The sequence below is a fragment of the Oncorhynchus kisutch genome, linkage group LG13, assembly GCF_002021735.2.
Source record: "Oncorhynchus kisutch isolate 150728-3 linkage group LG13, Okis_V2, whole genome shotgun sequence".
NCBI lineage: Eukaryota > Metazoa > Chordata > Actinopteri > Salmoniformes > Salmonidae > Oncorhynchus > Oncorhynchus kisutch.
Genome location: NC_034186.2, coordinates 9490644 through 9504985, shown reverse-complemented (window position 1 = coordinate 9504985; position 14342 = coordinate 9490644). Strand labels below are relative to the sequence as shown.

At 49.9% G+C, this 14342-nt stretch overlaps 1 protein-coding gene across 1 annotated transcript in view; it reads right to left on the bottom strand.

Moving 5' to 3' along the window:
- LOC109884518 (NIMA-related kinase 7) overlaps nt 1-14342 on the bottom strand; it is a gene marked incomplete in the record, with an annotated part of 165777 nt that overhangs the window by 4187 nt on the left and 147248 nt on the right. Inside the window, 1 exon segment of the mRNA XM_031785534.1 lies at nt 4038-4151. Within this exon segment, the coding sequence (XP_031641394.1) occupies nt 4038-4151 (114 nt within the window).

The window sequence follows — 14342 nt, the reverse complement described above, 5'->3', positions numbered from 1 at the left end:
TGTGTGTATGTCAGGGTGTGTGTGTGTGTGTGTGTGTGTATGTCAGGGTGTGTGTGTGTCAGGGTGTGTGTGTGTGTGTGTGTGTGTATGTCAGGGTGTGTGTTTGTGTATGTCAGGGTGTGTGTGTGATACAAATGCAGACAGTCTGAGAATTAGTCCCATAGAATGGAGAGGAGGATGAGTGATGAAGAGATATGTAAAATATGTAAAATATTTATGTTCCTCTTCACAGCGGCGAGATAAGGGGGGGGGTAGAGGGATGGAGTCAGGTGGAAGGGGGAGAAAGGGGGGAGCGAACGGAGGAGACAGTAAATGACAGAACAAAGATGAGCAGCTGACAGTTTTCTGCCGATGCTTCAGGAGCTTTGTTTACATCCAGACAGGCGCTCCAGGCACCCTCATCCCTCCACCTCCCTCTCTCTCCCTTCCCATCTCTCTCTTTCCTGAATGGGGTGATAGAGGGTGATATGGTGGCTGGGTGGTGGGGAATCATGGGTAGCGCACACACACACACACAACAAGCAATCAGCAGCAGTCTGTAGGTTGGCCATCTATAACCACAGATAGATAGTTCTACATTACATTGTATGCAAAGTCTGTGCACAGCCCAGAGATGGCGCTGGAATGGATGGCTGCAATTTTACGGGCCCCTAAACAACATAATGTTGCTGCTACCATCTCCTATGACCGAAAAGAGCTTCCCTGTATCAGAACACCGATTACTCACCTCAAAATGGACGAATAGTTTGTATTTAATGAGTCCGACGCGAAGGATATACTGTTTCTCTGAGACCAGGCCCAAATCCCTGTCATTCGAGGGAAGAAAAGACAGGGGGCGGAGATCAGGGAGCCTTGTGAGAATTCGTCGGCGACCGCCTCTACCATCTGTTGTATTGGCCAACTTGAGAATAAACTGGCAATCACTGGAGAATAAACTGGATGAGCTCCGTTCAAGACTATCCTAAGACTTTTAATGGGACATTAAAACTGTAATATCGTATGTTTAACCGAGTTGTGGCTGAACGACAACACAGATAATATACAGTTGGCTGTGTTTTCCATGCATTGGCAGGACAGTACAGCTACGGCCGATAAGATGAGGGGTAGTGGTGTGTGTCGATTGGTCAATCACTGCTGGTGCGCAATGTCTAATATTAAGGTAGTCTCTAGGTATTGCTCCCCTGAGGTAGATTACGTCATGATAAACTGTAGACCACACTATCGACCAAGAGAGTTTCCATTTATAATTTTCGTAGCTGCCTATTTACCACCACAAACCGATGCTGGCACAACGACCGCACTCAGCTGTATAAGGCCATAAGCGAACAAGAAAATGCTCATCCAGAAGCGACGCTCCAAGTGGCCAAGGACTTTAATGCAGGCAAACTTAAATCCGTTTTACCTCATTTCTACCAGCATGTCACATGTGCAACCAGAGGAAAAAAAATTATAATAATCTAGACCACCTTTACTCCACACACAGAGACGCATACAAAGCTCTCCCTCGCCCTCCATTTGGAAAATCTGACCATAATTATATCCTCCTGATTCCTGCTTACAAGCGAAAACTAAAACAGGAAGTACCAGTGACTCACTCAATACGGAAGTGGTCAGATGCTAAGCTACAGGACTGTTTTGCACAGAACGGAATATGTTCCGGGATTCATCCATTGGCATTGAGGAATACACCACATCAGTCACCGGCTTCATCAATAAGTGCATCGATGACATTATTCCCACAGTGACCGTACGTACATATCCCAACCAGAAGCCATGGATTACAACATCCGCACCGAGCTAAAGGCTAGAGCTGATGCTTTTAAGGAGAGGGACACTAATCTGGACACAATAAGAAATCCCGCTATGCCCTCAGATGAACCATCAACAGGCAAAGCCTCAATACAGGACTAAGATTGCATCCTACTACACCGGCTCTGATGCTCATTGGACGTGGCAGGGCTTGGAAACTATTACAGACTACAAAGGGAAACCCAGCCACAAGCTGCACATTGTCACAAGCCTACAAAAAGCCTTTTATGCTCGCTTCAAGGCAAGCAAAACTGAAGCATTCATGAGAGCACCAGCTGTTTTGGACAACGGTGTGATCATGCTCTCCATGGGGCCGATGAGAGCAAGACCTTTAAACAGGTCAACATTCACAAGGCCTTGAGGCCATACGGATTACCAGAACGTTTACTCAGAGCATGCGCCGACCAACTGGTAAGTGTCTTCACTGACATTTTCAACCTCTCCTTGACTGAGTCTGTAATACCTACACGTTTCAAGCAGACCACCATAGTCCCTGTGCCCAAGAAAGCGAAGGTAACCTGCCTAAATGATTACTGCCCTGTTGCACTCACGTCGGTAGCCATGAAGTGCTTTGAAAGGCTGGTCATGGATCACACCAACAGCATTGTCCCGGATACCTTAGACCCACTCCAATTCACATACCACCCCAACAGATCCACAGATGACGCAATCTCTATTGCACTCCACACTACCCTTTCCCACCTGGACAAAAGCAACACCTACGTGAAAATGCTGTTCATTGACTACAGCTCAGCGTTCAGCAACATAGTGCCCTCAAAGCTCATCACTAAGCTAAGGACCCTTGGACTAAACACCTCCCTCTGCAACTGGATCCTGGCCTTCCTGACGGGCCACCCCACATCTGCCATGCTGATCCTCAACACGGGGGCCCCTCAGGGGTGTGTGCTCAGTCCCCTCATGTACTCACTGTTCACCCATGACTGCATGGCCAAGCATGACTCCAACACCATCATTAAGTTTGCTGACGACAACTGTAGTAGGTCTGATCACCGACAACGATGAGACAAACACACTATAAGCAGGAGGTCAGAGACCTGGCCGTGTGGTGCCAGGACAACAACCTCTACCTCAATGTGAGCAAGACAAAGGAGATGATAGTGGACTACAAGAAAAGGAGGGCCGAACAAACCCCCGTTCATATCGGCGGGGCTGTAGTGGAGCGGGTTGAGAGCTTCAAGTTCCGTGGTGTCCAAATCCCCAACAATCTATCATAGTCTAAACACACCAAGACAGTCGTGAAGACGGCAGGACAAAACCTTTTCCACCTCAGGAGACTGAAATGATTTGGCATTGGTCCCCAGATGCTCAAAAGGTTCTACAGCTGCATCATTGGGAGCATCACTGGTTGCATCACCGCCTGGTATGGCAACTGCTCAGCATCCGAACATAAGGCTTTACAGAGGGTAGTGGGTACTGCCCAGTACATCACTGGTGCCAAGCTTCATGCCATCCAGGACCTATATACTAGGTGATGTCAGAGGAAGGCCCAAAAAGTGGTCAAAGACTATAGACTGTTTTCTCTGCTCCCGCACGGCAAGCGGTACCTGAGCGCCAAGTCTAGGTCTAAAAGGCTCCTTAACAGCTTCTACCCCTAAGCCATAAGACGGCTGAACAATTAATAAAATGGCCCCCCGGACTATTTACATTGACACTGATTCAACTCACTGTTATTATCTATGCATAGTCACTTTACCCCTACCAACATGTACAAATATCCTTGACTAACCTGTACCACCGCACATCAAATTGCTACTGGTTCCCCGTTTTGGTTATTTTGTGTTAGTATTTACTTTATTTTAGTTTATTTAGTAAATGTTTTCTTAACACTATTCCTTGAACTGGTTAAGGTATGTAAGCATTTCACAAACACCTGTTGTATTTGGCGCATGTGACAAATACAATTTGATTTGACAACACATGCACAACTACAACTGAAGGATATATGACAATAAATACGCCACTCAGATTCAGCCCCAATGTCAGTTCTTGCCTAGAGGCTTTTAATAGAATATGATCACTTACAAGTTGTAGTTTTGGCTAACCCATAGTAATGTTCCATACTTTCCCATTGGTTTGGGATGAGGCCTGCAGATGTATTTTAATGTATGTAGTGGGCTATACTACTGATTCCAGGGTCAAGGAGTGAGATTTGGGGGTGAGAGATGGAGAGAAGGTGAAAGAGTGTAAAGTGAGAGTTGGAGAAGTACCTCTTCAGAGTAGTGGTCGGATGGAAGTGGAGGGTAGTCACACTGCTCTATCTTCTTACAAAGAGAGTACAGGTTCATCTTATCACCGTAGAACGGGCTCTGGAGAGCTGCCATCTGAGGGAAGAAGAGAGACATTTAGTTAAGGATCCAGGCTGTATCACATCTGGCCGTGATTGGGAGTCCTATAGGACAGCGCACAATTGGCCCAGTGTCGTCCGTGTTTGGCCGGGGTAGGCCGTCATTGTAAATATTAATTTGTTCCTAACTGAATTGCCTAGTTAGATAAAGGTTATATGAAAAACATTTAATGAAAGAAAATACACACAATTCTCTGGAAGACAAAGAAAAGCCTTTATCTGAATGTGGCCTTCTCGATGTACACAGTGTACAAACAAATAGGAACACCTGCACTTTCCCTGGCATACTGACCTCGTGAATCCAGGTGAAATGTATTATCCCTTATTGATGTCAATAAGCGATCTACACTACAATCAGTGTATCTGAAGGGGAGGAGGCAGGTTAAATAATGATATTTAAGTCTTGAGACAATTGAGACATGGATTGTGTGTGTGCCATTCAGAGGGTAAATGGGCAAGACAAACGATAAGTAAGTGCCTTTGAACAGGGTATGGTAGTAGATACCAGGCACACCGGTTTGAGTGTGTCAAGAACTGAAAAGCTGCTGGGTTTTTCACACTCAACAGTTTCCCGTGTGTATCAAGAATGGCCCACCACCCAAAGGACATCCTGCCAACTTGACAACTGTGGGAAGCATTGGAGTCAACATGAGCCAGCATCCCTGTGGAATGCCTTCAACACCTTGTAGAGTCCCTGACCTGACGAATTGAGGCTGTTCTGAGGGCAAAAGGGGGTGCAACTCAATATAAGGAAGGTGTTCCTAATGTTTTGTACACTCAGTGTATGTGTGACCACTGGACTGAAGTCTGTGTATGTGTGAGATAGAGAATGGTTGGATTTCAAATCAACTGAACCAAAAAATGTAAATCCCAGGAAGTTTATTTTTGGTTGTTTGTTTCCCTCCAGTTGACTGGTTTTCTCCTGCTCTGTTTCTCTATTAAAACTAAGAGGAGAAAGGAGGGAGGAGAGAGAGAAGGGGGGATATCTCAGTTAGGTGGAACAGAGAGGCCCCTTCTCTGAAAAAGGCAGGCAGGCGAGCGTAGCCACAGAGAAGAGCAAGAGTGGAGGAGAAGGGAAGGAGGGAGAGTGGGTAAAGGAGGATATAGGGAGAGTGGAGAAAGGTGGGAGGAAGGGGAGAGTAGGTAGAGGAGGATATAGGGAGAGTGGAGAAAGGTGGGAGGAAGGGGAGAGTAGGTAGAGGAGGATATAGGGAGAGTGGAGAAAGGTGGGAGGAAGGGGAGAGTAGGTAGAGGAGGATATAGGGAGAGTGGAGAAAGGCGGGAGGAAGGGGAGAGTAGGTAGAGGAGGATATAGGGAGAGTGGAGAAAGGTGGGAGGAAGGGGAGAGTAGGTAGAGGAGGATATAGGGAGAGTGGAGAAAGGTGGGAGGAAGGGGAGAGTAGGTAGAGGAGGATATAGGGAGAGTGGAGAAAGGTGGGAGGAAGGGGAGAGTAGGTAGAGGAGGATATAGGGAGAGTGGAGAAAGGTGGGAGGAAGGGGAGAGTAGGTAGAGGAGGATATAGGGAGAGTGGAGAAAGGTGGAGGAAGGGGAGAGTAGGTAGAGGAGGATATAGGGAGAGTGGAGAAGGTGGGAGGAAGGGGAGAGTAGGTAGAGGAGGATATAGGGAGAGTGGAGAAAGGTGGGAGGAAGGGGAGAGTAGGTCAGAGGAGGAATAGGGAGAGTGGAGAAAGGTGGGAGGAAGGGGGGAGAGTAGGTAGAGGAGGATATAGGGAGAGTGGAGAAAGGTGGGAGGAAGGGGAGAGTAGGTAGAGGAGGATATAGGAGAGTGGAGAAAGGTGGGAGGAAGGGGAGAGTAGGTAGAGGAGGATATAGGGAGAGTGGAGAAGGTGGAGGAAGGGGAGAGTAGGTAGAGGAGGAATATAGGGAGAGTGGAGAAAGGTGGGAGGAAGGGGAGAGTAGGTAGAGGAGGATATAGGGAGTGGAGAAAGGTGGGAGGAAGGGAGAGTAGGTAGAGGAGGATATAGGGAGAGTGGAAAAAGGCGGAGGAAGGGGAGAGTAGGTAGAGGAGGATATAGGGAGAGTGGAGAAAGGTGGGAGGAAGGGGAGAGTAGGTAGAGGAGGATATAGGGAGAGTGGAGAAAGGTGGGAGGAAGGGGAGAGTAGGTAGAGGAGGATATAGGGAGAGTGGAGAAAGGTGGGAGGAAGGGGAGAGTAGGTAGAGGAGGATATAGGGAGAGTGGAGAAAGGTGGGAGGAAGGGGAGAGTAGGTAGAGGAGGATATAGGGAGAGTGGAGAAAGGTGGGAGGAAGGGGAGAGTAGGTAGAGGAGGCTATAGGGAGAGTGGAGAAAGGTGGGAGGAAGGGGAGAGTAGGTAGAGGAGGATGTAGGGAGAGTGGAGAAAGGTGGGAGGAAGGGGAGAGTAGGTAGAGGAGGATATAGGGAGAGTGGAGAAAGGTGGGAGGAAGGGGAGAGTAGGTAGAGGAGGGATATAGGGCGAGTGGAGAAAGGTGGGAGGAAGGGGAGAGTAGGTAGATGAGGATATAGGGAGAGTGGAGAAAGGTGGGAGGAAGGGGAGAGTAGGTAGAGGAGGATATAGGGAGAGTGGAGAAAGGTGGGAGGAAGGGGAGAGTAGGTAGAGGAGGATATAGGGAGAGTGGAGAAAGGTGGGAGGAAGGGGAGAGTAGGTAGAGGAGGATATAGGGAGAGTGGAGAAAGGTGGGAGGAAGGGGAGAGTAGGTAGAGGAGGATATAGGGAGAGTGGAGAAAGGTGGGAGGAAGGGGAGAGTAGGTAGAGGAGGATATAGGGAGAGTGGAGAAAGGTGGGAGGAAGGGGAGAGTAGGTAGAGGAGGATATAGGGAGAGTGGAGAAAGGTGGGAGGAAGGGGAGAGTAGGTAGAGGAGGATATAGGGAGAGTGGAGAAAGGTGGGAGGAAGGGGAGAGTAGGTAGAGGAGGATATAGGGAGAGTGGAGAAAGGTGGGAGGAAGGGGAGAGTAGGTAGAGGAGGATATAGGGAGAGTGGAGAAAGGTGGGAGGAAGGGGAGAGTAGGTAGAGGAGGATATAGGGAGAGTGGAGAAAGGTGGGAGGAAGGGGAGAGTAGGTAGAGGAGGCTATAGGGAGAGTGGAGAAAGGTGGGAGGAAGGGGAGAGTAGGTAGAGGAGGATGTAGGGAGAGTGGAGAAAGGTGGGAGGAAGGGGAGAGTAGGTAGAGGAGATATAGGGAGAGTGGAGAAAGGTGGGAGGAAGGGGAGAGTAGGTAGAGGAGGATATAGGGAGAGTGGAGAAAGGTGGGAGGAAGGGGAGAGTAGGTAGAGGAGGATATAGGGAGAGTGGAGAAAGGTGGGAGGAAGGGGAGAGTAGGTAGAGGAGGATATAGGGAGAGTGGAGAAAGGTGGGAGGAAGGGGAGAGTAGGTAGAGGAGGATATAGGGAGAGTGAGAAAGGTGGGAGGAAGGGGAGAGTAGGTAGAGGAGGATATAGGGAGAGTGGAAAAGGCGGGAGGAAGGGGAGAGTAGGTAGAGGAGGATATAGGGAGAGTGGAGAAAGGTGGGAGGAAGGGGAGAGTAGGTAGAGGAGGATATAGGGAGAGTGGAGAAAGGTGGGAGGAAGGGGAGAGTAGGTAGAGGAGGATATAGGGAGAGTGGAGAAGGTGGGAGGAAGGGGAGAGTAGGTAGAGGAGGATATAGGGAGAGTGGAGAAAGGTGGGAGGAAGGGGAGAGTAGGTAGAGGAGGATATAGGGAGAGTGGAGAAAGGTGGGAGGAAGGGGAGAGTAGGTAGAGGAGGCTATAGGGAGAGTGGAGAAAGGTGGGAGGAAGGGGAGAGTAGGTAGAGGAGGATGTAGGAGAGTGGAGAAAGGTGGGAGGAAGGGGAGAGTAGGTAGAGGAGGATATAGGGAGAGTGGAGAAAGGTGGGAGGAAGGGGAGAGTAGGTAGAGGAGGATATAGGGAGAGTGGAGAAGGTGGGAGGAAGGGGAGAGTAGGTAGATGAGGATATAGGGAGAGTGGAGAAAGGTGGGAGGAAGGGGAGAGTAGGTAGAGGAGGATATAGGGAGAGTGGAGAAAGGTGGGAGGAAGGGGAGAGTAGGTAGAGGAGGATATAGAGAGAGTGGAGAAAGGTGGGAGGAAGGGGAGAGTAGGTAGAGGAGGATATAGGGAGAGTGGAGAAAGGTGGGAGGAAGGGGAGAGTAGGTAGAGGAGGATATAGGGAGAGTGGAGAAAGGTGGGAGGAAGGGGAGAGTAGGTAGAGGAGGATATAGGGAGAGTGGAAAAAGGCGGGAGGAAGGGGAGAGTAGGTAGAGGAGGATATAGGGAGAGTGGAGAAAGGTGGGAGGAAAGGGGAGAGTAGGTAGAGGAGGATATAGGGGAGAGTGGAGAAAGGTGGGAGGAAGGGGAGAGTAGGTAGAGGAGGATATAGGGAGAGTGGAGAAAGGTGGGAGGAAGGGGAGAGTAGGTAGAGGAGGATATAAGGGAGAGTGGAGAAAGGTGGGAGGAAGGGGAGAGTAGGTAGAGGAGGATATAGGGAGAGTGGAAAAAAGGCGGAGAAGGGGAGAGTAGTAGAGGAGGATATAGGGAGAGTGGAGAAAGGTGGGAGGAAGGGGAGAGTAGGTAGAGGAGGATATAGGGAGAGTGGAGAAAGGTGGGAGGAAGGGGAGAGTAGGTAGAGGAGGATATAGGGAGAGTGGAGAAAGGTGGGAGGAAGGGGAGAGTAGGTAGAGGAGGATATAGGGAGAGTGGAGAAAGGTGGGAGGAAGGGGAGAGTAGGTAGAGGAGGATATAGGGAGAGTGGAGAAAGGTGGGAGGAAGGGGAGAGTAGGTAGAGGAGGATATAGGGAGAGTGGAGAAAGGTGGGAGGAAGGGGAGAGTAGGTAGAGGAGGATATAGGGAGAGTGGAGAAAGGTGGGAGGAAGGGGAGAGTAGGTAGAGGAGGATATAGGGAGAGTGGAGAAAGGTGGGAGGAAGGGGAGAGTAGGTAGAGGAGGATATAGGGAGAGTGGAGAAAGGTGGGAGGAAGGGGAGAGTAGGTAGAGGAGGATATAGGGAGAGTGGAGAAAGGTGGGAGGAAGGGGAGAGTAGGTAGAGGAGGATATAGGGAGAGTGGAGAAAGGTGGGAGGAAGGGGAGAGTAGGTAGAGGAGGATATAGGAGAGTGGAGAAAGGTGGGAGGAAGGGGAGAGTAGGTAGAGGAGGATATAGGGAGAGTGGAGAAAGGTGGGAGGAAGGGGAGAGTAGGTAGAGGAGGATATAGGGAGAGTGGAGAAAGGTGGGAGGAAGGGGAGAGTAGGTAGAAGGAGGATATAGGGAGAGTGGAGAAAGGTGGGAGGAAGGGGAGAGTAGGTAGAGGAGGATATAGGAGAGTGGAGAAAGGTGGGAGGAAGGGGAGAGTAGGTAGAGGAGGATATAGGGAGAGTGGAGAAAGGTGGGAGGAAGGGGAGAGTAGGTAGAGGAGGATATAGGGAGAGTGGAGAAAGGTGGGAGGAAGGGGAGAGTAGGTAGAGGAGGATATAGGGAGAGTGGAGAAAGGTGGGAGGAAGGGGAGAGTAGGTAGAGGAGGATATAGGGAGAGTGGAGAAAGGTGGGAGGAAGGGAGAGTAGGGTAGAGGAGCTATAGGAAGAGGAGAAATGTGGGAGGAAGGGGAGAGTAGGTAGAGGAGGATATAGGGAGAGTGGAGAAAGGTTGGGGGGGGAAGGGGGGAGAGTAGGTAGAGGAGGCTATAGGGAGAGTGGAGAAAGGTGGGAGGAAGGGGAGAGTAGGTAGAGAGGATGTAGGGAGAGTGGAAAGGGGGGGGAGGAAGGGGAGGAGTAGGTAGAGGAGGATATAGGAGAGGTGGAGAAAGGTGGGAGGAAGGGGAGAGGTAGGTAGAGGAGGTATAGGGAGAGTGGAGAAAGTGGGAGGAAGGGGAGAGTAGGTAGATGAGGACTATAGGAGAGTGGAGAAAGGTGGGAGGAAGGGGAGAGTAGGTAGAGGAGGATATAGGGAGAGTGGAGAAAGGTGGGAGAAGGGGAGAGTAGGTAGAGGAGGATATAGGGAGAGTGGAGAAGGTGGGAGAAGGGGAGAGTAGGTAGAGGAGGATATAGGGAGAGTGGAGAAAGGTGGGAGGAAGGGGAGAGTAGGTAGAGGAGGATATAGGGGAGAGTGGAGAAAGGTGGTAGGAAGGGGAGAGTAGGTAGAGGAGGATATAGGGAGAGTGGAAAAAGGCGGGAGGAAGGGAGAGTAGGTAGAGGAGGATATAGGGAGAGTGGAGAAGGTGGGAGGAAGGGGAGAGTAGGTAGAGGAGGATATAGGGAGAGTGGAGAAAGGTGGGAGGAAGGGGAGAGTAGGTAGAGGAGGATATAGGGAGAGTGGAGAAAGGTGGGAGGAAGGGGAGAGTAGGTAGAGGAGGATATAGGGAGAGTGGAGAAAGGTGGGAGGAAGGGGAGAGTAGGTAGAGGAGGATATAGGAGGTGGTAAAGGCGGGAAGGGGAGAGTAGGTAGAGGAGGATATAGGGAGAGTGGAGAAAGGTGGGAGGAAGGGGAGAGTAGGTAGAGGAGGATATAGGGAGAGTGGAGAAAGGCGGGAGGAAGGGGAGAGTAGGTAGAGGAGGATATAGGGAGAGTGGAGAAAGGTGGGAGGAAGGGGAGAGTAGGTAGAGGAGGATATAGGGAGAGTGGAGAAAGGTGGGAGGAAGGGGAGAGTAGGTAGAGGAGGATATAGGGAGAGTGAGAAAGGTGGGAGGAAGGGGAGAGTAGGTAGAGGAGGATATAGGGAGAGTGGAGAAAGGTGGGAGGAAGGGGAGAGTAGGTAGAGGAGGATATAGGGAGAGTGGAGAAAGGTGGGAGGAAGGGGAGAGTAGGTAGAGGAGGATATAGGGAGAGTGGAGAAAGGTGGGAGGAAGGGGAGAGTAGGTAGAGGAGGATATAGGGAGAGTGGAGAAAGGTGGGAGGAAGGGGAGAGTAGGTAGAGGAGGATATAGGGAGAGTGGAGAAAGGTGGGAGGAAGGGGAGAGTAGGTAGAGGAGGATATAGGGAGAGTGGAGAAAGGTGGGAGGAAGGGGAGAGTAGGTAGAGGAGGATATAGGGAGAGTGGAGAAAGGTGGGAGGAAGGGGAGAGTAGGTAGAGGAGGATATAGGGAGAGTGGAGAAAGGTGGGAGGAAGGGGAGAGTAGGTAGAGGAGGATATAGGGAGAGTGGAGAAAGGTGGGAGGAAGGGGAGAGTAGGTAGAGGAGGATATAGGGAGAGTGGAGAAAGGTGGGAGGAAGGGGAGAGTAGGTAGAGGAGGATATAGGGAGAGTGGAGAAAGGCGGGAGGAAGGGGAGAGTAGGTAGAGGAGGATATAGGGAGAGTGGAGAAAGGTGGGAGGAAGGGGAGAGTAGGTAGAGGAGGATATAGGGAGAGTGGAGAAAGGTGAGAGGAAGGGAGAGTAGGTAGAGGAGGCTATAGGGAGAGTGGAGAAAGGTGGGAGGAAGGGAGAGTAGGTAGAGGAGGATATAGGGAGAGTGGAGAAAGGTGGGAGGAAGGGGAGAGTAGGTAGATTGAGGATATAGGGAGAGTGGAGAAAGGTGGGAGGAAGGGGTGAGTAGGTAGAGGAGTGAGAGGCAGACATTAGCTGAAACAGCCATCGAGACTGGTGTCACTTTTCTTCCAGATGTTCCATTATCTCTCCCCTTTTCTCTCTCTCTTCCTTCACACCATCTTTATCATTTACCAGCGCTTAATCAAGCAACCAAGGGGTTGCCTAGCAACGAGGGGAGGATAGGAAAGGAGACACATTGCTTCCATCGAAGCAGTTATTCAACCCCTCTCTCCATCCCTCCATCTAACAGGGGGTGTTGGACATGGTTAAGACAGCCTCTGTCACGTCAGCCAATCAGAAGTTAGGATGATGGTGCTAGAATATCTCCCCTCGACATCCCCCCCACTGCATCATCACTTACACACACTATTGTAGCACACTGTGTGTGTGTGGCAGGGGGAGAGGTAGGGTTCTGGCATGTATTCCTTGGAGAGAGAGGGAGGAAGGGAGGGAGTAAGAGAGACCAGGAGAGAGAGAGAGAGAGAGACAGAGAGAGAGACAGAGAGAGAGACAGAGAAAGAGAGAGAAAGAGAGAGACAGAGAGAGAGACAGAGAAAGAGAGAGAGAGAGAGACAGAGAAAGAGAGAGAGACAGAGAAAGAGACAGAGAAAGAGAGAGAGACAGAGAAAGAGAGAGAGACAGAGAAAGAGAGAGAGACAGAGAGAGACAGAGAAAGAGAGAGAGAGAGAGTAGGGGTAGGCAGACAGCAGCTGTGGCCAGTAAAGGGTTGTACCATTGTATTTTCATGCATCTTCTGCTTTTGACAGAAGAAAAATGTCAACTGTCCTGTTTGTATTTGGGAGTTTTTGCACTATTCATCTGGTTCATTAGGGTCTGTTACTACTGGCCCCTGACAGCTGCCGGCCCTGCACACACAGTGTGTGCAGGGCCCCCCCACTCTTTCAGACTCACTGCAGGCTGGGCGTCATGGCGATAGGCGAGATGACTGACTCACTCTATGACCTCTAGGACCTGTGTGTGGGCTCATTGGTATTCCAGGGTTTGTTGCCGCACACGCACGCCTGCTGTCTGTCTGAGGGACTGCTGGTGGCATGCACACACACACCTCACTTTTTTCTCTTGCTGGTTGTCTGCCTCCTCCTCGCCCATCTAGCACGGTCGCTGTGCAGTGTCTGTGTTCTTCTCTACAGTTCAGTCTGAGTTAGCATGAGGCCCTGGCCATGTTAAGGAGGACGTATGTTAGGTCTATAGTCGTGGCCACAAGTTTTGAAAATGACACAAATATACATTTTCACAAAGTCTGCTGCCACAGTTTGTATGATGGCAATTTGCATATACTCCAGAATGTTATGAAGAGTGATCAGATGAATTGCAATTAATTGCAAAGTCCCTCTTTGCCATGCAAATGAACTGAATCCCCAAAATATTTGCATTGCATTTCAGCCCTGCCACAAAAGGACCAGCTGACATCATGTCAGTGATTCTCTCATTAAAACAGGTGTGAGTGTTGATGAGGACAAGGCTGGAGATCACTCTGTCATGCTGATTGAGTTTGAATAACAGACTGGAAGCTTCAAAAGGAGGGTGGTGCTTGGAATCATTGTTCTTCCTCTGTCAAACATGGTTACCTGCAAGGAAACACGTGCCTTCATCATTGCTTTGCACAAAAAGGGCTTCACATGCAAGGATATTGCTGCCAGTAAGATTGCACCTAGATCAACCATTTATCGGATCATCAAGATCTTCAAGGAGAGCGGTTCAATTGTTGTGAAGAAGGCTTTAGGGCGCACAAGAAAGTCCAGCAAGTGCCAGGACCATCTCCTAAAGTTGATTCAGCTGCGGGATCGGGGCACCACCAGTACAGAGCTTGCTCAGGAATGGCAGCAGGCAGGTGTGAGTGCATCTGCATGCACAGTGAGGCAAAGACTTTTGGAAGAAGGCCTGGTGTCAAGAAGGGCAGCAAAGAAGTCACTTCTCTCCAGGAAAAACATCAGGGATAGACTAATTTTCTGCAAAAGGTACAGGGATTGGACTTCTGAGGACTGGGGTAAAGTCATTTTCTCTGATGAATCCCCTTTCATCCGGAAACAAGCTTGTCCGGAGAAGACAAGGTGAGCACTACCATCAGTCCTGTGTCATGCCAACAGTAAAGCATCCTGAGACCATTCATGTGTGGGGTTGCTTCTCAATGGTACCAACACATCCTCTGAGAGCAACTTCTCCCAACCATCCAGGAATAGTTTGGTGACGAACAATGCCTTTCCCAGCATGATGGAGCACCTTGCCATAAGGCAAAGTGGTAACTAAGTGGCTCGGGGAACCAAACATCGATATTTTGGGTTCATGGCCAGGAAACTCCCCAGACCTTAATCCCATTGAGAACTTGTGAGAACATTGAAACTTTGTGTCATTCTCAAAGGTTTTGGCCACGACTGTAGACCGCTACTAAAATACAGATAAAAACTTTCTAGGTAGATAGTGTGGTCTACAGCATATCATGAGATACTCTACCTCAGGTGAGCAAAACTCGAGACTTCCTTAGATATCGTGCAGCAGCTGTTATTTGCAAAAATACATAGTCCGTGCCCGAGAACACTAAGGTAACCTGCCTAAAGGCCGCAGGGCCAGACGGATTACCAGGACGTGTACTGCGAGCATGCAATGACCAACTAGCAAGTGTCTTCACTGACATTTTGA